Source organism: Myodes glareolus, chromosome 10 (genome assembly GCF_982192425.1).
Source record: "Myodes glareolus chromosome 10, mMyoGla1.1, whole genome shotgun sequence".
In the NCBI taxonomy this organism is placed as follows: Eukaryota; Metazoa; Chordata; class Mammalia; order Rodentia; family Cricetidae; genus Myodes; species Myodes glareolus.
The window spans coordinates 68,511,038-68,536,961 of NC_142035.1; the positions used below are offsets into that span (position 1 = coordinate 68,511,038).

The 25,924-nt window shown below is 35.9% G+C and overlaps 2 protein-coding genes across 5 annotated transcripts in view; one reads left to right on the top strand and one right to left on the bottom strand.

Moving 5' to 3' along the window:
- Positions 1-25,924, top strand: part of Ano3 (anoctamin 3) — a 237,156-nt gene that overhangs the window by 168,788 nt on the left and 42,444 nt on the right. For all 3 annotated transcript variants that reach the window (XM_087911333.1, XM_087911334.1, XM_087911335.1), the window contains one exon: positions 476-536. In XM_087911333.1, coding sequence (XP_087767459.1) covers positions 476-536 — 61 coding nt within the window. The remainder of the gene's footprint in view (positions 1-475; positions 537-25,924) is intronic.
- On the bottom strand, positions 863-14,706 carry Muc15 (mucin 15, cell surface associated). 2 transcript variants are annotated; one of them, XM_085696749.2, is made up of 4 exons: positions 14,472-14,706; positions 6,807-7,516; positions 4,721-4,870; positions 863-1,935 (listed from the first exon to the last, which is right to left on the bottom strand). In XM_085696749.2, exons 2-4 carry the CDS (start codon positions 7,477-7,479, stop codon positions 1,916-1,918), a joined length of 843 nt encoding a protein of 280 aa, XP_085552875.2. In that variant the 5' UTR covers positions 7,480-7,516; positions 14,472-14,706; the 3' UTR covers positions 863-1,915. The 2 variants fall into 2 exon arrangements, with proteins under 2 accessions (XP_085552875.2, XP_048299673.3); XM_048443716.3 differs by having other exon boundaries at positions 863-1,990; positions 14,472-14,700.

Sequence of the window (25,924 nt, forward strand, 5' to 3'; positions counted from 1 at the left end):
CTGCTGGACCCATGGCACATTTTGAAGGACATGAAAGATCAGGAACCATACCATGACAGCATTCAATTGAAGAAGCTTGCTCACTACCAGATTTCTGTCTTTTGTAACTTCTCTATTCTGGAAACCTGTAATGCTTTAACTTACATTAACTTTGTACGTTTCACAATATTAAGGTATTTGACTATGGTGTAAAATGGCTTCTTTGGGGATCTAGAAACACTTAAAAGCCAAAATGAAGGTGAGGTACAAAGGTATGAGGGGGAAGAGAAAAGAGAAATCTGTTGTTTCTTTATCTCTCTGCCCATTAGGAAATTACATACACTATTGAAAGACCAGTGAAGATTGCAGGTGAATAGATTAATAGATTATATGATGTGGTAGAATCTGGGGAGAAATCACAGCACCTAATGCAATCAATAACTTCTATTTTAGCACAATCTTTTGTATGATTAATGTTTCTATTTTTTCTATTAAGGTAACATATTTGTTTGATAATGGAGGGACAGTCTTCTTTGCTATTTTTATGGCAATATGGGGTAAGTATTTTCTTTCATTATTCATTTTCCAGCTCTGACTTACTAAAAATATTTCTGTGCTGAATACCCACATTACATGAGCACATGTCACGCACACACACATACTCACATGTGCACATGTGTCACTCACACCATGTATTAATTCAGCAATAAAATCTCTAAAGATGGTGCTTACTTTGTTTGGCCTATTCAAACATTCACTCCTTGGGGATTTAACTCTTGTTTAATCTTCTAATCTCTGAGTCTTAGACCTTCAAAAACAAACTAAAACACACTTAAAAACAAAATTAAGTCTCTTACATTTTTACTGATACCAGAAGTGGTGATGAGTTTGCTTGATGATTTTACTTGTTTTGCCATGTATTTCATACATACAGAAAGATGGATTTTGTTTCACATATGACTGAACAAAAGTGTATACTATATTACAACTTCTATTCTTAGCAAGCAAGTTAAAATCAGAGTAATTATAAGTTAGTATATTCTTTAGCCTTATCCTCATGTTTCTCATTGAGACTCTAAGAAGCCTAATTAACTGAAACCTGATGTGTACTCATGCAAGTTGGAATTGCTTTAAGAACTTTAGGAACGCTTGGGGAAGCTATCACTTTCCTGGCTAGAATCAGTTTGCCTGTTGGCCCAGATGAATGCATTCATTGTCAACTGGTCAACCAAAGGGACTGACCGTGTGTGTGCTGTTGTATAAAAGTGAAATGTATTATAATCTAACAAGGCTTTCATTCTTATTGCCTTAATTTCTCAGTATCAGAAACTTTACCATATCATATTTCTGGCTTTGAAATAAACAAACAAACACTAAATAACCATTCAAATTATGCCCCAAGAAAATACTTATTTGGTTTTAGGTCCTAGATTACAGACAAGAGGAGTGAAGAGTTAACTTCAATTTCTGTTTTAAACACAAAATATTTGAAGAAAATGTAGTTTTGGTCCCTAGATTTTGTGTGAAGAATAGCTATTATTAAGTTACCAGTCAGTGCTACCATGGTGATGTGTATTAATTTTACCTTATTCCACAAAGGTTTCCTAGAGAAACAAACCAAAACACAAAGTATGATTATATAACACATGCTTCAGCCCCGCTGAAGACTGTAAGGAGAGAGAGCCTTTAGGTGATGGATCCACTGTTTCCTCTGCCCAGCTACTGTTTGTGCCATTCTCCCTGTGCAGATGGCCAAGCAGTGATGACACAATGCCTTTTGCAAGATGGATTTATTAGTAGGTCAAGATGGAGATGAACTCTTGCCTTCTGCAGCCATTCTTCTCCTAGCTTTACATTGAGGTTCGAAGTGGAGGTATATCATCCATGGGAATGCCATCTTGTATACTCTCTCTGCCTTCTGGCATGGATGAATCACTCACAGCTGAGTTGTAGTAACTAGAATTTCCAAAATTGACATCGTAAGGTTCTGGTGCATTGTCTAATCGCAGGACTGAAAGGAAATAGAAAAATCAACAGAAGAGCTTTATGGCAATAGTCTAAATGACGAATGCTCAGCTACCTGATTACATTACAGACTATGGGAAATGTTCTAGGTGATGAGCAGATACATCTTCTGTGTGGGCTTCTCAGACACTACTTTTGAAATGTTACATAAGTAGATTTTTGCATGCCAAGTTTAATTCTATTAATAAGAGAACAATAATATTTCTGGAATTATAAACTGGGCACAAAATTAAAAACTGGAGCCCATTCTCTTTGGAGGGATACCTTGCTCAGTCTAGCTATAGTGAGGAGGACCTTGGAGATGCTCCAAAGCCATGTGCTATACTTACCCTCTCTGAAGAATGGTTGAGGGGTGGACTGGGGGGAAGGTAAAGAGGGCTAAGCAACATTGAATTTTGTGGCTTCAATCTTTGGTGAAAAAATTATTTTTTAAATAAGGACAGTGAACAAACATCATGATTTACTAACTATCTTAAGGTCTTGATACTCATCCCTGTGAAAGGAAGAAGGAAAACTATGAAATTATGTTTCCTTCAGTTGTGATAGATCCAAGTAGTCACTCAAGATACTCTGATAGATGATTCAGGAGAGTTTTGTTTCACTTTTAGCAAAGTAAAACACTTTCCTTAATGGGCTTGAGTATATTTTTTAGAGAAAAGCTGATATGTATTGGGCATCTTAAAGTACTGGGACTAATTACTAATTAGATTAGTGATCTAATTAGTTCTATGTGTAATAATACTTATTTATTAAGCCTATTTATTAAGTCATCTGCTTACAAACTAGCCTCCTGGGAACTCTGGGTCTTTAAAGAAGTTTCCTAAACTGTATGGAAAAGATCAAAAAAGGTCTCATGGCTGACTTGCCCTTATAGGCATCAGTCACAACTAGTTAGAATGTAAAAATTAACAGTATGAATTTTTTACATTATATACACAAGACAAGCTTTGCATTTGGAAACTTAAAAATCCTCCTGTTTAACTTGAAACAACTCCCCTATTTCCATATGGATTAGTAGAAACCTATCAACAGAATTCTCCTGAATTTCCAGTTAATGGATTTGATTTTGAATACGTATAATATATCAATGATAAACTGAACTCGTGAGAATTTAATGGAACTTTTCCAATGGACTCATCAAAGGCAAGTAACTACTCGTTTTGGTGGTAGAAATCTTTGTACATGCAGCAAAACAGACCTTATCCCAGAGCGTAACAGAGAGGAGCCAGATATCTGCAGTGATCTCATTCATCTTTTGTTTGAATAATATGTATCAAAATCTGCTTTTTCAGCATATACACTTATTTTAGTTACAGATATCATTGCTATCCTTTAATTTCTTGTGTGTGTGTGTATTATTTGTGTGTGTGGTATGTACTTATGCATGTTTGCATGTGTACATATATACATATGAATACTGAAGCCCATGGCAGAAGTCTTCCTCAAAGTATCTCCGCCTTATACATGGAGACATGATCTCTCAGTTAATGCAGATCTTGCCAATTAGAGTACCTTTTGAATGCTGAAATTGTAGACTCTCTCAACAGAAGTTTCCATGGGGTCTTGGAATCTGTACTCAGGTTTTTATCCTTAGTCAGCAAGCGCTTCAACCCTTAAAATATCTATAGAGCCTGGTTGGCTTTTCCAAAAACAAACCATTATATGAGTGGAAAAGTTCTGATTTAAGGTATGGTGTCTTTATTTCTGTACATATGAAGCTTTCAAATACTGTGTTTCAGGGCCACATTTCTATCTCCTCTTTTTTGCTATTATCATCATCATTATTATTATTATTATTATTATAAATTTTAGAATAGAACTGTTTGCTTTATTTTTAAGGGATAATAATAAAATAAAATATAATAAGAATTTTTTTGAAAGACTAACACATTGGAATTGGACAAAACAAACAAATGGAAGTAAAGACCCTAAGATAAGACACAATAACCAGAGACCCACTTGTTCTCACACTCAGGAATCTCATTAAAACACTAAATTGGAAGCCATAAAATCAGGGCCTAGTGCAGACCCATGCAGGCCATGTGCATGCTACCTGTTTACACGAGTTCTGATCATGTTGATATAGATATAGAAGACATTGTTTTGGGGAGTCCTCTATCCCCTCTGGCTCTTACAACCCTTCCCCCTCCTCTTCCATGGAGCTCCCTCAGCCTTGAGGCAAAGATTTGAAAGAGACATCCCACTTATGACTGAGTGTTCCAAAATGTCTCACTCTCTGTGCAGTGTCGGCCTGTGGCTCTTTATTTGTCCCTAGATGCTGCAAGAGGATTTTTCTATGATTGGCTGATCAGGGAACTCATCATAATTGTTTTTCGGGGTCTGGGATACTTTACTCAAGATGATTTCTTTCTAGTTCCATTTACCTGCAAATTTAAGTACCACAACTTTAGCATTTCCTCTCACTGTCTTCAGTGATATATTTGGATTCTGGAAATTCTATTTTAAACCAGTTTTGATACAATGAGCAAAAATTCAAAGTGTTTTTGAATGTTACACAAAGATAATGCAAATTATTATTATTACTAATATTAGTATTATTGCTATCATTATCATTAATTATTATTTGGTGAAAGTGATGACCCCAAATGAATCTTGTCTGTTTCTGTCAAACAACTTCCTGACTCCTTCCTAGGTAATGCATTGTCACTTAACTAAAACCACTGTGTGTGGGTGATGGTCTGAAAATAATTTTTACCTGGTTCATTTCTATCATCATAAAGTCGCCGATGGGAAAATGAATCTGTCTTCCGTTGTCCACACAATAAGTAGCCTACAAGGCTAAGCAGGGATGCACCCAGAATTGCCCCTAAAATGCCTCCGAATACTATTCCTGTATTTTTATACTCTAGAAGAAAAAAAGAAGTTACAGTTCAGAAGTAGAAAATTAGTTATTCAACAAACAAAAATACAGATGCGAAGAGTCAATATATAAAAGATTTTGTATGTCTTAAAATTTAGATAATAGTGACTGCTTCTCTTTATGTGTACTTTATCACATACTCAGTATTTATGGTATAGTGGTAAAAAATAATTCATTATAAAACTACACACCGACATTTTTATTTCTTTGAGATACTTCCAAATATTTGATTTATAATCATCATATTTTTATCACCAACAGTACTGAAATGCCAAATTTTATAGAAGATCTAGTATCAGTAATTAATACTATATTCATTAAACCTTTTACAAACCCTTAATCTATGAGGAAATTTATTATTAAAATGAACTTTGGCTTCATGTAATCACCATCTATATATCATATATATATATATATTATATAAAACAATAAGTGAGTTAGTTACAGATAATACATCCACAAAGTGCCAAGAAAATACTAAAAGGAAAAGCAATAGATACTTACAAACCAAGCAAATGAAACAAACAAAAGACAAGAACAAGATGCTTGCAATGCCTGCTTATACCTCAGCTCAGATCAATGAACTGATCAAGGAACAAAAATGATACTCTACTCTACCTTTTGTGGAGTACTTGACTTGAAAATTAAGAAGTCATTAAAGTATCGCTGCTCTCTAGATACTAAATGCACTTTTAAGTGTCTTGAGAAGTTATTTAATTAGGTAGATTAAGCTATTCTTAGACTCTCTAATTCCACTCCTAAGAAAATCAACTCATTTGGAATACAAAAAGTGTTACTATAAAAATAAACACACCTAACAATTCTGATAAAAGAGCTATGGTGTGGGTCAGTGATCGGCATTTACAACATATATTTACTGAGTTTAGACAGACAAAGAAACATTTTAAGTATTCTCTCTAATTGTTGTAAGAGTGTCCAAGAATGATGGGATGTGTAAAATTATAAAGTTAAAAACTGTAAATATAAAGAATAAAAGCATATGTACACACATTATATTGTTTTCATATTGTTTTTAAAACCTAGATTTTAGGCATTAAAATAGTTTCCATATATTGACAATAACTTACAAATGCCAATCCGATTATGCATTTATAGATTATAATTAATTTAGCCTCTAAGAAAGTCCATCAGAAGGCACTGAGTTCATTAAAAAAAAAAGCCTTTACTAAAAAAAACAATAAGATCACTTTAAACCTACGAACTTACAAGCTTGCTCTGGAGGAAATTAAGCTTAATGAGCACATCATACAGCCTCTGACATTACGTAGCCTCTGACATCATACAGCTTCTGGTAGCTTTCTCATGTTTTTAATTTGACACAGTCTGTAGTGAAATTATAAAAATGTTTACATCATAGTGTTGTGATTCAAAAAATATATTTATATAATTCTCATTAGATATTAAACTAAACCTTAAGGATATTTTCCTTGTGGTAAGTTTGTCTAGCTATTTCTTGGAATGTCACTGCTCTGTTTTGTTCTATAATAACCGTGTGGGATCAGATAATCGACAAAAGTTGTCATTTTGCTCAGTGTTTCAGAGGTCACATGCATATATTTTAAAGCTCATTTATATATAGACTACTCCTGAAAGTCCGGATTGTCTCTAAAAGAGACCATGGAAATTGTTACCCGACGCCTCAGGCAGCATTTTCACTTACCATCTTAACCTTTGCTTCACTCCCTCTTCATGCTCCCTCCTGCTAATAAGTAGCATGTGCTCAATTAAGTCCTAAAACCACTACACAACTTCTACTGTTTGCTCCTCACAGATAAGAATGACCCATACCAATGTAATTGCCTGCATTTCCCTAGAATTGCGCTCCTTGGATTTAAGTTATATGATTTCCCTGGAAATTCAGTCCTACATAGCCAAAAAAATTAAATCCACTTATATATACCTTTTGGGGAGTCTGATGTATTGGAATAAATTTTTGAATTATTGGTGAATTTTAAGGTAGTCTGTAAAGTTGTTTTTTCCTGATACAGGGTAAAACCAGCAAAGTTGTCATTGTCTGTGGCAGGCCATCCAGTAGGTTCATCTGTCAAAGGGGTCACAGGTGTAGTCATCGGAGGCAGAGGGAGAATGCTGTCTGTACTGGAAATATTGTCAGGAATGTTCAAGGTGTCATTTTCCAGAGACCAGGTAAAATTTTCTGGTGATGCAGAATGCATAGGACCGGTATGTGCTGAAAAATCTGCTGTGGACGAGTTCAAAGGCAACTTGGAAATGAAGCTATGAGTCAAGGGTGGGATGGAATATGTGGAGGTGGGTCTTGGGCTCTCAGTAGAGCTAGCTGATGGCCAGTTACTGGTAGAATGTATTGTTTCATAGATTGTGGGTAAATCCAAAACAGAGGCATCTGTCACCATGGGTTTGGAGGTATTACTATTGTCATTCTTTGAAGTCACATTTGTCCTTCTTTCCAAAGGAATGTTTTGGTTTCCTGCTGTTTTCAAATCTCCTGTGGTGTACTGAGTTACATTTCTTCCTGGAATTTTTTTCTCAGGCCTTGCAAATGGTAACCAAATGAATAGACTTGAAACCAACACAATTTTGGCTAAGGTCAACATTGCAGTCTTCTTTGGTACTGGTTTTAGTATGAGGAATCTGGAAAAAAAAAGCAACAGTCATTTGAATTATTAAGAGCATTCTGAGGTTTTATGGATCTTCATTACTAAAGGAAAATATCCCGAGACATAATGTTAAAATGATGATATATTTCTCACTGTAAATAATTTGTTTTGTAAAGATTGTGCATTTAATCCAGTGTCACTAAATTCTATTTTTAATATACTTCATTTTAGGAAAATGCCAAGAAACAGCCTTGTCACATTAGTTACTTTGGTTTTTATTTTTGTTTTTGTTTGTTTTTCTAGAGCTGAAGACCGAACCCAGGGCCTTGTGATTGCTAGGCAGGCACTCTACCGCTAAGCAAAATCACCAGCCCTGCCTTGCCAAGCTAGATACTGATATTTCAAAGGTCACTGAGCTTGAAACAACTTGAAAATATATTTTTAAACACATGTGCATACACACAGGCTGTTAAATATGTTTTTATTTAACTTCTTTTATGTTGTAAATATAGGACATATAGAGCTGTCTGATTTCTTCAAACTACAAAAAGCATGTTCCTTGTGAAGGTATTATTCTGAATGCTAAGTGTAAAAATTACTTCACTGATCAGACACTAAATGTCCCATTCTCAGATATATGAAGGAAGTCTTTGCAAAGCTCCCTCAAATACATTTTATTCATTTTACTTATTTAATTGAAGTGGAAATAACAGCTGTGTTATAATAAATGAAGGATATTGTTGAGGGTATTTAATGTAAAATACCTAGGTTTTTGACCTAGTTAGCTTATGGAACTGTTAGGTAATAAAACCATAAAGGTGACCTCACTAACCCAAGCACGCAATTTTGCTTAATACAGAAGTTCCTTCTGACTGAAATAGGTGATAAGGGAAAAATTGAAGCAGGTATATATGAAAATTCTGGTTTCTGTCATAAATAACCTATAGAATTATCATCATTATAAACTGTTAATATATTATTTTCAAAGTAACTGAGCTGTTTTACAATATTGTATTAAAACTAAATTGAATAGTATAGGAAGAAACACTCAGAACAGTATCTGGCCTAAAGCCAGCACTTAATACATCAACTTCTATTTGGCATCAACCAAATATCACACTATCTCCATAGTTTTAACCTTTGGGACATGAACCCTTTGGGGGTCAAATGACCCTTTCTTAAGTGTGGCCTAAGACCATCCCAAAACACAGATATTTGCATTATAATTCATAACAGCAGCTAAATTACAGTTATGAAGTAGCAATAAAAATAATGCATGGTTGGTGGTCCCTACAATATGAGGAATTGCAATAAAGGATCTCAGCATTAGAAAGGTTGACAACCACTATTATAGAGTCTTAGGGATTACAAAGTTTGCAATATCGTTACACTTTATACAGTGATATCCTAAGATGAGAATAGCTTGTGTTATGTTCTTTATATAGATGAGGAAACTGAGGCTCAGAGTGACTGATAATAGAAACTAATAAACAGAATAGGAAAGCAAAATACTAAATGAAATATGTTTAAGTCAATTTTCATATTTAAAGCCTGGAGCTGAGAATATTTATTAGTTGCTAAAGTGCTTGCCTAGCATGCAAAAAGTTTACATCCTGTCTGTGCATTGCACAAGCCTGGAAAGCTGGGGCATGCCTGTATTCCCAGAAGTAGGGAGGAGTGTGGAGGAAATACAGGACCAGAGGCATAAGGTAATTCTCAGCAACATAGGTTGAGGCCAGCATAGAATATATGAGACTCCATGTCAAGCAATCTCTTCACACAGTAAAGTCTGAGAACTGATTTGGTGCTCTTCAAACTGGGTTTCATTTTCCACTTAAAGATTCCTTCTTGACTAAGAAAAAAAAAGAGAAAATCCAATTGTTAAATTTCAGGTTCTATGTTGCCTTCAAGTTTTTAAGATTTATTTTTATTTTGTATGCATGAGGGTTTGCCTGAATGCGTGTATGTGTACCGCATGTATGTGTACCACATGTATGTCAGGAACCCATGGATTTCAAAAGAAGGCATCAGGTATGATGGGACTGGAGTTACAGAAAGTTGTGAGTTGCCGTGTGGATTCTGAGAATCAAACCTAGATTTCCTGGAAGCACAGCTACTGATCTTAACTAATGAGACATCTCTTCAGCCCCCTGCCTACAGTTTCTCAAAGACTTTCACTAAATTTTTATTGGAGCATTGCTGATTTTTTTTAAGAAGAGTTTAGAAACCCTCCATAACTCTCTGATTATAATTTGGATATCTTCACTACACTCACCTTACACTCAATGATCTGTTGCAAGTTAAAGACGTCTGTATTATATTCTGATATCTTCATCAAAAGCTTAGGAATCAGCCTGAGGTTTTTCATTCCAAAGGTTTCACTGGGATTTAACATCTTCCATCCATATTCTAATCACTTAAGGAAAGTCTTCTTAAAATACAAAGCCGGTAGGCACACGGGAATATTCACAGGCACATTACTTATGAGTGTCTTGCTGAAATTCACCAGTAACAGACTGAACAACAAAACCTAGCCTATTCATATGGTGAAAATTAGCATCTTATGGTTTTATGCAACAATATGGATGATTATTATCAACATAATGCAAAGCCTAAAAATCCAGTCATATTGTGTAATCCCACAGAAAAAAGTTCAAAACAGGCACAACTCTGTTAAGTTAAAAACAAGAGACTGTAGAAGTATACATGTGGGAAAAGGATACTTTTTTATTTTTATTGAGTTCTACATTTTTCTCTGCTCACTTTTGTGGTTCTTGTATGCTCCTCAAACTGTTTCCAGACAGGAATCACAGAAGTATTTATGTTTGTGGTAATTCCGTTTCCTTATATTTTATTTCCACAATATGAGTGGTTTAAGTCCTAAAATTGCTAGCATACTCAGAAAATTGTGTTATTAATTATACACTTGCTATATCAGAAACTTTATACATTTTCCCGTTGAATTCTGACAAACAATCATACAGAACAAGATTTGGAACGGTAAATAATTTATAACTAAATGTAAGTGGAGGAACATAGAGTGTCAACAAAGTGTTCAAGGACTCCGACTAGTGAATCAAATTTAGGGATCGATTAAATCTTGGCATCCAGGAGTTAATGTGTGGGGCTGTTGCTCAATAGCTGGAGGGAACTGGATTCAGCGTCTCCCAAGAGCATGAAAATCCTCGGCTGCTAAAGTCTTTTATGTAGTGTGGCTCCAGTGCTGACGTATTACCTAGTGCCATCCCCCTATATACTTCAAATGCTTCTAAAATACTTAGACTACCTGACATAATGTAAATGCTAGAAGCATAGTGGAATTGCTAGCAAGTTTAAGAAAGAATAACATGAAAACCTCTGCCCATGTTCAATGCAAGCCTTTCTTCTTCTGGACTGTTCAGTTTGCCCTTGGTTAACTGCATGGACACACAGCCCATGATATGAAGGGTCAACCATACTTTGTAGAGTATTACAAAGAAATGTATAACTTAATACAATCTGTCTTTGTAGACCTTCCCACCATCATGTAAACACAGCTTCTAAATTAGGTTTATGCCATTCTAAAAATGCTGCAAACACAGGTCCACCTAGCTTAAGTGCTTCTCAAACATGATGAGTATACTTTTATCTTAACACAAAAGTAAATCCAACAACTTTATGTGTGGCTTCTTGTCTGATCCCCATGAATAAAACCTCAGTGCATTTTCCCTAGACTTATAGCCAGTCAGTATTCCATTCAATGAATGCCTTGTGTAGTAGGTACATTTAAAATGCAGCTTAGCTTAGTGTAGCTACATCTACATTTCAGAGCTATTTTTACCCAGCGAAATCTGTACAGATCACAGCACACATAGTTATCTTTCTTTTCATCTGCCCCCTGTGCTCTACGTTAGGCACTGTATTTGGTGACTCTTTTTATCATTATTACACCACTTGGTTTACATTTTCTGTATTTAGTTCTTTTCCTCATTTCGTCTCCTAAAAATATGGTCACCAGAGGCAGGGTAAGGGTCCTTAGTAGTTCTAGTTTGCTTTCAGTTTTATGTGAGCAACATAGCCTGGAGCTTTTACTCCCTTCCTGTAACGAGAATCCTCATATCACCTGCCAACAAAGTGAGCTTTATTGTGCCAGGTTCACCTTGCCTGTAACATTGAACCACCCTGGGCATCTCTCATTCCTTCACCTCACTTTTGAGTGTAACCTGAAAACCTTGGGTATCAATACCCCCAAATAAGCCAAAGAACTGTTTCTACCTATGACTTACCTCCCGAGAAAAAGTTTTTTAAAATGAGGGAAGAGAGAAACAGATAATACATCTGAATACAAGGTAATGTTAATTGAGAAATGAATCTGGCTGTAGCCTTGGCATTGCAAAGACTGAATTAGGCCTGTGAGTCTGATATTTGTGTCAGGAGATAAATTTGCCTCTCTTCCCTGGCTTCTAGGGTAACCACATAACATATCTTCGGTGTGTCTCATTTCAAAATGATAGAAGAAGCCCAAAATCTAATCATCCAGTATGCAGGATGCTAGCTCTGACAGTTTGCAGAAGCAAGGAAAATGGGACTCAGGTTAAGTTGGACCCAGCTGAATTAAACAGTGTACACTGTGAACAGTAAGCGCTAAAGATCAGGACAATGTAAAGCCTACAGAGGACAGTGGATCAAATTTTCATTTTTTTCCCTTTCATTTTTCCTTTGAACTTCTTCCCACCTATAAGTTCCACACATTTAAATGATGGGAAATATCCATATAATATTTAAAATGAAATTAAGTATGCTGGGTTGTAAATGGCGTGCTTGAGTTTGCCTAAGTTTATCCACCAGCCAGATGTACTATGGAGTGGGAAGGCAGTGATAAATTGAAGGATGAAGTGTTCAGAGAGAAAAAAAAATACAGGATAACTAAGTTGCATATTCCCCCAGTGCTTTTTTTTTGTCTTTTGTTGCATCTGGGTGGGAGTAATACTGAAATGCTAATATCTACAGAAATTTAAGAGGTGTACGTATCAGAAACATATGTGTAATTATCATAAACTTTAAAAACTCAGGTTAGAATTGTCATATGTGGAGCAGAAAGAGAAAAGGATTTTGAGGCAATCTCTGTGCCCTGAGTATATATTTTAAATGCCTAGAAATTGAATTTTTACTGCTCTTTGTATTTAACAACACTTACATTGTAATTTCAATGTTTAAACATTATTTCCCAGGGAGATCAAAGCCTGTCTTATTCCCTTTCTTTGGTGTTTACACTGAAAGGTGGCTTCCTATGACTACATCTCCATGGAGAGGTTGAAAATACCTGGAGAGGAGACAAACATATCCATGGAGGCAAACTCTCCTGCTGTGCTTAATTTGGATAACTCTTAATTGTATAATGCCATTATTCTGCCAAACCTTCCCTTTAAACCTGAGTCATACTTTTTATGCCAAGCTTTAAGAATAAGGAAGTACCCTGGCTGTGTCTGGCTGTAAATGAGTGCAAGAGAAAGTATGGAATTTATTCTCAACTCAACCAGAAGAGTTTTAAATAATAGCATAGTTCAGGTACTCAAGTTTTCAGAAGATACCATACAATGTTGTGCCCTTATGGTGAATACCTGAGGGGTACAGACCTTCCCACTTTGCCCTACTGTTTTCCATTGTTTCTCGTCACAGATCTTAACTTCCCAAAATGTTTCATTTTGTTATAAAAAAATTCAGTCAGCCATGTAGCTAATATTCCAGTTAGAACTTGAATACTTGGATGTTGTTGTAAGTTACCTTTGCAATTTTGGCTAGTATTAAGTCTGTTCTCTAAAGCCACATTAGTAAGAAATTATGTTCTAAAACTCTTACTGTATAAAGGTTTAGAAGCATGGTAATTCAAAAATTCTACTTGTACGTGAGAGCATTCATTATAATTATTGTTTCACTTTTAGTTGAGAAAGAAGAATGAATGAATGGATAATTTTTTTCTTGAAAGAAATTCTCCAAGATTTTGCTGTCACTCTATTAAAAGACTTAGATATACATATAAAAAATAAGATAATGACTCTTGCCTGCTAACTTGGGAGTCCAGTCATGAATTTCATGACTGTGAAAAAATAGATGAATGACTACAAAGCTTAAAAAGAACATGTCTCCAAAAATATGTTCTGAATCCAAATTCCCAAGCATGAGAGCTTAGACCTCTATCACATTTCACTGTCTTTGAAACAGCTTTTATGGATCAAAGAGAAAGTAGGTCAACAGAAAATCATCGTTTTAAAAGGGGAGCTCAAAGGACCACAAGCTGAAAATAACTTTTTCAAACCCTACCTAAGTCCCATTCCACAGGAGGTCTCCTATGAGTGACTTAGCCTTCTGAAATCTCTGGGAATGCCATACATGTGTACTTAGCATGCTAGATGACATAACGAAATGTACCGTTTTCAACTCTTTAGTTGAGAACACTGTTGAAAAAGATGAATAGAAGCTTGTAATTCAAGGCACGTAAAAGTAATTTTTCCAAAAAAATTTAAAAAGTATTATACTTAAAAATAAACTTTAAACCTAGATGCATACTTTTAAGCTTTTCAATTTGTGTTCCTTCTGCCAGCTCTACTTTAAACACTTTGAAAGCTTGCTGAGACTTGACAAAACCTGTATTGGAGACACACATTTAAAATAATATTTTCATTGAATTCTTGCACTGGTTTAGTAAGTTAGCGACTTTGGCAATCCTTCCTAAAATTAACTCATGTAACAGTGCAATTGTCTACGGAGAAGTTAATTAGCTAGCGAAACAATGGCCTGTTTATACCAGAGTCTCTGAAACTATTTGCTTGATTGTTCTGTCAAAGATTGAGGCTGTGATTCTTTAGGATAAAAGAAAGGGAGGGAGGGAGGGAGAGAGAGAGAGAGAGAGAGAGAGAGAGAGAGAGAGAGAGAGAGAGAGGAGAGAAAAAGAGAAAGTTACAGAAAGAGAGACCGCAGGATAAAAGGAATCCCAAGAGGCTCACACTTACCTTCAGAAGTAACAGGTGTTTACAGACGGGAAATAAAATATCAAGTTGGTCTGGGTGGAATGAGTCCTCAGCGTGTGAAAGAGCAGGTGGGTTAAGGGTGACAGTGTGGCACTGAACAGGACACAGGCAGATGAGAGAGAAACATTAGGTGGGGCCGGCTGACTGGCTGGTAGTATCCTGCTTGTGTAATAAAGCAACCAAGAACCTGACTGACCTGCCTCTCAGCTGTAAGCAACAGGATATCACTTCACTCAGGTCTGAAAAAAAAACCCAACCCTCTAGTTTTCATAGGTTGCTTCATCAGATTTTGAGATAGGCTCCTTCTCTGCTGCAGTAGCAACAGCAAAAGAGGATTGTTTGTTTCTTGAAGCGGGAGACAGATTGGTAGTATCCTCTGGTGTATTAGGAACTCTTGAACTGTGCTAGCTACCTCTTTGCAGGTAAGAAAACATGAGTGAGTCATGCACCACACCTGCTTCTGTATGCTCGTCCAAAATTATTCCACCTCATTAACAAATCCTCCAGTCCTTCTCTGCAGCGGCCCTTTGTGACCTTAAACCTGGATGTGAAAAATTCCTAGGGGTCTGTAGTGAAGGACTTACGTGAGTGCCTGAAATGGATATTATGGAAAGTCACCCATACAAAAATTCAGTAAACGTTTTTTGGGGTGTTTGAGAACATGTGGTTCTTGCTGATTTTCGAGACTTTAGGAAATCACTGGGGCCTGTGTTACAATGACTCAGGAACCTTCTTGATCAAGCAGTTTCCACCCTTTTTTCTATTTGCTTTTACTCTCAAGTTAGGATCTAGGTGATTTCTAGAATGTCTGGGTCATACTTAGAAACTTGAGTTAATAGCAAGTTGTCATGGTTCCTTTTGCCTCCTTCCTATGTCATATCAAAGGAAGAAATATAAAAGTGGAATAGTCTTCACTTCAATATTTGGAGACTGGTATCAGTCTGTCCTGCTTAATATACCTGAAGTTTACACTTAGTTTCTATTGTACAAATAGACTTCCAACTGCTGAAGGGGTAAGTGAAACTTCAGCTAAAATGCATGAGCTGAAGGTTTTAGTCAAATGTATGGAATCTGCTCAGTTAAGTGGATGCAGGAAAGAATGAGGTAATTCTATAGTTTTAAATTTCTGCACCCGCAAATTATCAAGTTGCTAGGAAAAGGATCTACTGAGGATGGGAATAATCTCTGTCTGAACTCAGGGAACTGAGTATGAACAAACAGCATTGGGTGTATCGTATTCCTAGACATTCTCCTAGGCGTGTACATGAACATCATTACCCCTTTCTGACTCCACGGTAGTAATGATATAGCTGATGACAGGCAGAAGTGTTGCAAAACTCTTGTGGTCCCACTCTCTCCTTTGGTTGCCCTGGGTGTCAAAGCTGTCCTGGCCCTTTCCTGAAGATGTTAGCTGAGACCTCAAATGTTTATTATCGTGGCCTTCCTACAGTCATAGCCATCTGATTAGAAGGAATGACAAGGACAAGTTCTGTTTAAATACTCATTATCAACACATCTAGAAATAAACCCCAAACTGAAATATATACATTAATTGAATTCCTCAGTTATTTTTCAGTTTATTTGGTTGTGGCCAGAATCCTTTGATTCACATGAAGCTATATGTGAATAGCTTAGAAAAATTATAGATAGATAGATAGATAGATAGATAGATAGATAGATAGATAGATAGACAGACAGACATGGATACATATACGTCTCCAAAAATGTTTTACTGAAATCCAGTTCCAAGCATATATGACCTTCTAGGTAAGGGTAGTTTCTGCTGAGAATCTCAACCAAAGATCAATTACTGACAATTTCATTAGCCAGACTGGATTAGATGATACATTTTTCAGGATAAGTGTATATATATATATATATACTGTACTTACCCACTATGGTACTTTCCATCTATTAATTCAAGCCATTCTATTATTTATTATTTAAGGCTTATAATTCACACTGGGAAGAAATGCTTCTTGATCTTATAGTCAAATTTAATAGGAACACATATTCCTATAGATTATGGATCTACAAGCAAATTCCTGTAGTTCATAACCACACTTACGGCTGTTCTGAAAACAAACGCTCTTTTAGATCCACATATATATGCAATAATATCCTTGCATGCCTACATGCATAATTTTGCTAAGGAAAGTTGTGAAGTTGATAAGCCACTAGAATTAGCTTTAAGTGATAGGTTCTATGTGATCTTTGGTTTTTATTTCAACCATAGTTCAAGAAGTGATATTACTATAACAAAATTTGTCCCATTATTTTGTAAGCACATCCTCTCAGTATGCTACTCATAAAAAGTAAAATACAGTTGATTGTGAAACAAACACACTCTGTTCTAATATAAGCAATAGAGAGTCATGGATTACTAAGTCAACTAAAGAAAAACATGCTGATTGATGACCTGATGAAATGTAATTGTAATAAAATCTGTATTATGCATTTAATGCTGGATATATTATATAGTCATTTTTAATATTAAATTTGAGAGTATATTTTGTTTTATTAATTATATGATGGATTCTATTCTGGTTGTTTAAGATATGAATGATGACAAGAAAAAGAAATTAGGTATTATTGTTTTTAAAGAAATAGGACAACATAATTAATAAATATTTTCCAATATGTAAAAACATATTAATTTTCAAAACAAGGGTAGAATGGAAATATATTTAAAGATAAAGTAAACTATTAAATTTGCAAAGAAAATAATGTTTTATTAAATTTTCATTTTTTAGGGGATACAAAGTATAAAGGATCATTATGAAAAATTACACCCAACAATGCTACAAAGTGTTCAGAGATTCAAAAACAGTTTATTAGTTTATTGGGTATTTTTCTGTGTAGTATAAGACCTGACACAAGTTGCCCACTGTGTCTATTTATCTGTCCTTCAATTTCTAAAACTAAAGATAGGAAATGATTGCGGGCTGCTCCTCCATAAGTACTTAAACATAACGTTCTTTCTTAGCGTTCCCTCAGTTAACAAGGCCATGCTCTGCTGACATTAGCAGACGGCTTTTCAGCACACAACTCCACTGCCTGCTCATTCAGTATAAGACTTCTAGGGCTCATTCTGGCAACATTCTCAGTTCTCATACTCAGGGAGACAGCTGTGTGCGTGGTAAGACAAGTTTGGCCACTGAGTCATAGTTTCTTTATTGAGTCCTGATTTTGCTGCTTACTCATTTCATAACTGTGACTAGCCGTATTTCCAAGGCTGCCCAATCATTTGTAAAACAGGGAAAGTAACTCCTACTCTTTAGTTGCCTGTGAGGAAACCAATGACGTTAAAGTGGGGAAAGAAGAGATCAACTAGGCCCAGTTAATGACAAGCCTGATCATTTTTATTTCTGAAACGTTATAACTTGAAACTTAGCATAGCCAGGAATAGATGTTAAAATGAAACCAAGGGTTCAAGCACTTGTATTGAATTATTCTGAATTTGTATATATTCCTTGACATAGGAATTGATCTATAATATTTATTGAGTAAAAATGAGCACACTATTGATATTTAATTGATTTCATTTTTCTATAGAAAGGCTTTGCCTGATCATACCTTTTATAAAACTATAGCCCTTCCTTTTTTAACATGTCTTATCACATCCCTTATATTTTCCCCATAGCATTTATTGACCTACATAACACTTTAATATGTCTGTTTCAATCAATGTTTTAGCCACAGAATTGGATTAGGATCATAGTGAATGAACTGGCATAGAGAAATGGATCAGTAAAGTATCAATTAATAAATAATTGACTTGTGGGCATATTAGTAAACAACACATTTAACATCAAAGATAACTAAAATCAAGTGAATGAATAAAACACCTTCAAATTCACTGTATTCTACATAGAATATATTTCTTGTTGTTGACTCATTCAGATCTGATACCTGATACTACAGCTTTCATTTAAAGTCTTGCTTTGCCTGCATCCAGTGACACATGTGTGTAATCCTAGAACTTCAAGGTTGAGGCAGGAGAAATAGGAGTTCAAGGTCATCCTCAGGTACTTACAAGCATGGACAACATGAGATCATTCTCAAACAAAAGAAGACATTTCTTGGACATGTTTGTATGTGTAAATACATGTTCCCGTGCTGTTTCCTTTAGTAGTTAATAAGAGGGTGGTTATCAGTCATAGATATTGACCTTAGTAAGGAGCACATCAGTCTTCTGTTCTGAGAATAGAGAAGATACGACCACAGTGCTAGCTAAGGAGACAGATGTGATGGAGAGAATACTTTCTTCTGATTGCTTTATATTTAATATTAAGATGAACAGCGAAGTTCTTAGCAGTGACAGAAAAATAAATGTAGATGTTAAGAGGGAGAAGAGAAAGTGTTATAACATGTCAGTCAATGATGACTACTCACAGTTAATGATCACTAACGTAAACAAATCACTCAGTATAAAGCTATGTTTTTCTGATTATGTTAATGTACAAGAGTGTAGATAGATACAGAAAAAGAAATAGTAGGAGAATGAAGAATAAAAACAAGAGGAAGGAATAAGGAAAGAGAGAAGAGAGAGAAATTATAGTGAAGAGGGAAAGAAAGGACAATAGACTTGCGACAGGATCAGTTGTTAAAAATCTGGATCAAGAAATCGTTGAGGACTGGAGAAATGACTCAGTGGATAAGTGATTTATGCTCTTCTAAAGGACCTGATATCACTTTCCAGCCTCTGTGTCAAACTTGTACCTGTAATTCATCTCCTTGGCAATTTTTTGGTCTTCACAGATACCTGCAAGGACATAGCGTGCAAATACACACACACACACACACAAGCAAATAATAAATAATAACAAATAATAATAATAAACAAATAATAAATAAATAAATATATCTAGATAAACAAACTGTTGAAATTTATAAATAATAAATTGGAATAGTAGATATAGTGGCTTAATGGTTATTTAAGATCATCAAAATAATGTTCTGAGAGGACATAATGATTCAAAGCATCTTGGATAATCCAGACCAAAGAACACAGAAGCCAGGGGACTGGAACAATTGCCTATGTGTATTGTAATTTATAAAAGTTATTTTAGGAGACTGATTGAATTTATACTAAGTCACAAATTAAAAAGCATATACTGGAATGGAATGTATGTCACCAGAGAGTATATGACAGCAACACTAAGAGGTAGAGGAAGTATGAATCAATAATGAATATTCAAACCTATAAATATTTGAAGGAGATAAAATGGCCCTGGGTCACAATGAGGAGCAAAAAAATTCAACAGCTCATGTTCATTTATTATTGATGTTCGAGACAGTCATCACTCGAGAGCATTTCATGAAAAGTGGGAATTCAGAAGAGTGCCAAATGATGGTTAGAGGAAAATGTAAGAAAGCAGAAACTACTTAGCTATTGATTGCCTGGGGAACAGAGGGCACACTGTGCATGCTATGGGAGTTAAGAGGATGGCTTTTCAGAAAGCAATTCTCTTTCCCTGGAGGAATGGACATTGGAGAATTGAGGGTGATTTGGAAATTTGGAGCTTCTTGAAGTAGTTCACAGGAGTGTGGTTGAGGGTTATAATGTATTTACTCTAATATGCTAACTGTGTCTGGTGACAGAAAGTAGGGTTGAAGCGTTGTGATAATGTGGAAAGGTCTAGGCATTCTCTAGACCCCAGCTGATTTAAGAATTCCAAAGTCGAAAACTTCCCTAGTATTCAAGGGTCTCAAGAATCTACAAGAGGAGCTTTGTGTGTTTCAAAATTACATTGATCTCTGCAGTAAATACTTAATATTCTTTTATGCTCAGGGACCATAGCTGATTACTCCATTGTGATGAAGTATAAAATTATCCAAGTTTTCTTCCTTTAAACCCAAATTTCATTTAGAGTCTAGTATTTTTTTTTGTAACCCTTACCTAATTGATCAAAACTCACTTTATATGGACCTATTGTATTAAGTGAAGTTACAGCCAGGTATAAATTTAATTAAACAGCAAAACTGACCATTTAATAGTCCTAGGATTTGCTGTAGCCCTCTTAGGACCAGATATTTGTAATTTATTCAAGCTTTTGAAATCCCTAAGGCAAGATAATCAGAAACTCCTGGAGAAAAAAACATCATATATGAGAAAACAAATGCCCTGGATAAATAACCTCTGCTACAACATCACACAGGAGTTTTTGTTGTTTTGGTTTGTTTGTTTGTTTGGTTTGGTTTGGTTTGGTTTGGTTTCTTTTGGTGGGGGGATCTCACCACTGAGCTGTAACTTGCAGAGGGCAAAGGAGGGTTCAGGAAACTACACCACCAGAGAGTACCCTAAAGTGGAATCTTGGTATGCTTCTTGGCTCATACGCTAGCATAGGAGGAAAGGCACGCTTATTCCTGACCTTATTCATGACCTGAAAAGGACTTTGAAATCAAGCTCACAGGCACCACATGACAGCAAATGCCAGGTGATCTTTTCATCCTCTGCAAAACTGTAAGAACCTCAATTATAAAGCACATTGAAATCACGTGATTTTTAATTAAACGATTTTTCTAGAGGTTTTTAGTTACAGAGGATAGTTCTGTGCTGAGTCAGAAAAGAATCCTGAAAGAGTGACACATAACAATATCATGAATCCCTTCTTTTAAACCTGGAGTTAAAAATAGTAACAGAATCTCTGGCATCAGAGCAACCTGAGCCAAGTTCATTATGGGCAAGTTTGCTATACTTTCAGAGCTTCAATGGGCTTGCCAGTAAAGTAACTTCTTACAAATGAAATAGTGACAAAGGCATAATGAGTAACTATGCAGAACATGTAACAGAGTAGCAGGCTACGTGATACCCGGAATATTTGAATGTGTTTGGTAGAGAGACAAGGATTCCTTATGTGGCCTGGGCTGGCCATGAACTAAAGATTTTTCCTACCTCATCTTCAGTTCTGACAAATAGTTACGGGACACTATCACCCCCATATATTTTTAATGCATATTAGCTATTTGTAAGAAAGGGCATTAAAATGTTGAAGAACTATATAAAGAATATAAAACAAGACATATAAACACAAAATTAGGCAAAAGAGTAAGGAGAATGGCAGTCTGGCATGGCAATCTGCATCTAGATACCTTCCCAAGCAGTCAGGAGGCTAAAACAGGAGGGATCATTTATGTCTGTTACTTTAAAATGAACATTGGTAATAAGTGAGATATTCTCTCATTTTTTTAAATAAGAAGAATAAAGAAACCAAAAATGTCAAGGGCTCCAGAAGAATACGCACCAGATGAGGAGTATAGAAATCATATTTTATCAATTCACTTCTTGATGCTTCTCTGGAATGCTTTTGATCTTGATTTTTCTGAACTTTTTAAAAAATTATTACCTCTTCAGGGGACAGTCGTTAACATAACTCAAGACAACCTAGACAATAATGAGGACCCTAAGGGAGATATATATGGATCTAATCTACATGGGAAGTAGAAAAAGATAAGTTCTCCTGAGTTAATTGGGAGCATGGGAACCATGGAAAAGGGTAGAAGGAGAGAGGAGAGGAAGGGAGGGGAGCAGAGAAAAATGTATAGCTCAATAAAGTCAATAAAAAAATATCTTTTCCCCATTTAGATTTAGTCAGCTCTGGGCTTCCATCCATCCTTAACTTTGGGTTCATTTGTCATAATTGTTTTTTATGAACAAAGTTCTATTTCAATGGATTCAATAAATCGGATTAAAACAAAAAAGAGAATACTAGATAGAATTATACTTTCCTTTTCCTGCAGAATATCTTAGTCAATGTCATTTTGATTACTGATAACAAAAAATGTATTCAGCTTTATAATGCTGAAGGTACTGTGCAATTTTAAGATTGTTATAAATTCCATAGTTCAAAGAACACTGCATTTCAAAACTTATTTCTCTTCCATTGTCTGTGCTGAACCCCATGGAGGATATGCAGATCACCGCACAAGCCCTGGCATGGCTCCCAAGAGAATCAACACAGGAATGCCAGCAACATTCCTCAGGATCCCTTGCTCCACAGTAACAGGTTGAAATAATTGGGCAACATATGAAAGTGCCTGTGTAGCACATATGTGTGCCTTACTAAGCACAAGCTAAGAACATTCTGACTCCATATTCCTATTGCCATCCCCTACTTGAAGAAAGTCAAGATTATAACTATGTCTACATGACGCTTTTAGAGACCGTAAACTATGAGCATATCAACTACTGTTTGAAAAATTGAATGTTCTTGAATGTTAGATCAAGAAGCAGAAAACATAAAATACAGTTATGGATTGGAAACCAAATTCTTTGGCTACAAATTTTTTAGGTTTAACAACTAACAGTTGTTAAACAAACTGTAACTAAAATTTAGTATACCCTTCAAGTTCATTAAACAGAAATAGACCACTGACAAGCTGTTGAATTTGCCAGAAAGCCTTATGAAGTATATTTATTATTTTCATTTTAAGTTGCAAAATGGAAATTCACTCTCTTTAATTTACTCATTTAGAAAAAAATTACAGACATCATTTAAGCCCAGAAGATTCCTAACTTAACCCATGCTCTTTGCCCAGGGCATTACCATTCATAGGTATTCAAAAGATGAGAATTTGATCAAGAAGGTACATTTCATTGTGTTTGTTATGAAAATGTGGTTACTAATTTTTATAATTTGTGGCTTTTTCTATGTTTCTCAGTATGTTCTTACTAAGTTAGTACATCCAGACCAAGATAAAAGTTTACATTATGTAGTAGAAAAAAGTAAATATTTAATAATGTTTAAGTTGCTGACATGTACCAATCAAAAAAAAAATAAGAATTTGTTTTTTAGCAGTTTCTGGGGAGATAAACCATTCCAGATAGTAACAAAAGATGGAGACGGAAAGTTTATTTCATGTCTCTTTTTTCTTTATAAATTAACAGCTACTGTGATCCCTCTGAGCATCATTAAGATATAAGTCTTAAATATACTGCTTAAGAAAAATACCTGAATGGCTATGTCCATAGCTGCTGTCTGTTAACGGGTCAGTAAAGACTATGTGAGCTCTCTACACATTTAGTTCATTTGGCACAAACCCCTATATAAAAAGATTTCAGCAACAGACTTGATCCAATTATTTCTGCTTGGTATTACTTTTGTAATAAAAAATGTTGAAGAAAATCAATCAGAAACTGTTTCAAATATATGAAAGGTAATGTGAGAAAAGAACATAAGGAAAATTATCTCATACTTAACAAGATTACCCTTGTTTAATAAGAATGCACTGTAGAGGCTAAGGGATGGCTCCACAGTTAAGAGCTCTTGTTGCTTTTGAGGGGACCCTCAGTACCCAGCACACACATGCAGTGGCTCCAGCTACCTGTAACTCCAAATCCAGGGTATCAAACAGTCTCTTTGGTTCTCTAAGTATCTGCTCATGCACATGCATGCTTACATACACTCACACACAACACACACACATACATACATGCACATATACACACTTAAAATAATAAAGTAATGTATCTATTAAATAGAATAAAAGGTAAAAAGCTGCCATGTTTATGTCTGTATAGACACATTTATTATTTTATCAACCGAGGTAAGAGTACTCACCTCTATTTGAATATGTGGTACTACAATATTTGTTTAATATAGAAATTCCAAAATCAAATTACATCACATGATTTCTTAGTTTTATAGTTTTATTTTTTGTTATATTTGTTAATTTATTTATTTAGTGTGGGGGTGTGCACCCATGCCAAGACATGCATGTGCAGATCAGACGGAGGACAACTTCCTGGAGTTGGTTCTCTCCTTCCACCATGGAAGAACGTAGGAATCAAAGCTCAGTCCTACGTGCCTTTACTCCAGACATCTCCTCCACAGGATGACTTTCTGAATCAAAGCCAAGAGACTAAATTGGTCAAGGCTGTAGTGAGAATTCTCCCTCCAGGCCCCTTCTACCATCTCTCCTTCCTACCGCCTCCTCCCCCATCTCATCTGCTTGAACCGTGAGCTTAAGTGACTCTCTTCCTTCAGCCTCCTGCTTCCTGGATCTCCAGGGAAATGTCTCTTTACCCAGCTACAGTTCTGTTTTTATATACATAGCATGACATTGGTTAGGTATATTATGCCCAAATCTGTGAAGTCCCACAAAAGTCAACAAGGAGACCGAGTGCCTTATGTAAAAGCAAAGAGCCTTTATTTTAATGAAGTTTGCAAACTCAGTCTCTCAGCATGTCCAACATGTTGGAATAACCAGAGATCCCCGAGCTCAGTTAGAATTGGGTTTTTATAGTTGTAAAGGTGAGGGTGAGGGGTCTCTGAGGTCCAGGACCCCTGGTTGACTGGCGTTTGTCTAGGGGTGTCCTGGTGTGTGTGCCCTGGCAGGTGATCCTTTCTACCTAGGTTGGAATGTTAAGCATTTCCTTTGAATGGTCTGTTCTTGGGTGGTGCTAAGTAATCTCAGTTAGTTGTTCTTTCTGCAACCAGGTATTGCCTCAGGGCAAACTACTGAAGCTCAGGCCTCTTATTAATTTTATCAATGGCTGAGTCCTACTCTGGCAGGTGATAATGGTTGGAAGTAAAGAACTTCCTTTGGGTGACCTGCCCATACTTTGCTTATCATGGGTGGCCCCCACATTGTATGACTTCGTATTTCTCTGTGGATTTTCTAGGGGGGAATAAAACCGGTGTTGATTTCAGAAACTTGTAAATATTTCTAGAACTTAGTAAGACTTACTGTTTTGCCATCTTCTCTCTTACTTAATGTTAGAGAAGAAATGATAGGAGTGGGAGGCGGAGGCCCTGAATGTGAAGTTAGAGAGAGAGCTTGAAATAAGGCTAACAAATCTAGACTAGTCCCAGGGACGTTTCTCTGAGGCAAGCATTGAAATCAGGCCTTCAGATCTTCCCCTTCACACACATTCTTCTTTCATGCGGGCTTTCAGACCAGGCCCATCTCTAGGCCATTATTGCATTCCAATGAGATGTTAGCTCAAAAACAAACAGGAATGTACCCCAGGCTGCGAATTTGAAGCATATCATATTCACGGTTCTTTTTTCCAAGTATAGAACCTGCTCTACAAGGTCTCTAATTCTACCTTGTATGTAATAGTGTTGCAATACTGTATGGGGAAAACACATTATGCTTGAGGATGTTACCAAAAATAAATCCTCGGAATAAAGGAAGGTCTTCAGTTGCGCTTGGATGAAGTCCAAATTGGCAGTCTGCTGCTCTAAATCACCCAGCTTCAGATGGGCTTTCTTGGAGAAGCCTCCAAACTTTATGTCCTTTGACGAGCCCAGTACCTGAAATTCCATTTTGTTCTCCAGGCCCAGGTTTAGTAGCATTTGAATTGTGCCTTCACCCTTTTCCTCTGCCCTTTCAAAACCCCTATTCCTTTAGGAAAGTAATAATGTAGTTTGTAAAATGTTTTTAAGTAATAATGGTTTTTTTTCCAAATAAAATGAAACTTGATACCT

What these genes read in the sequence shown, in the direction of transcription:
- Muc15 (XM_048443716.3), bottom strand. Translation starts at nt 7,479, where the DNA reads ATGTTGACCTTAGCCAAAATTGTGTTGGTTTCAAGTCTATTCATTTGG. An exon ending in TACATCAGACTCCCCAAAAG is followed by an intron (nt 4,871 to 6,806) that starts GTATATATAAGT and finishes TTTTTCTTCTAG; the next exon opens with AGTATAAAAATACAGGAATA. An exon ending in TGATGATAGAAATGAACCAG is followed by an intron (nt 1,991 to 4,720) that starts GTAAAAATTATT and finishes ATTTCCTTTCAG; the next exon opens with TCCTGCGATTAGACAATGCA.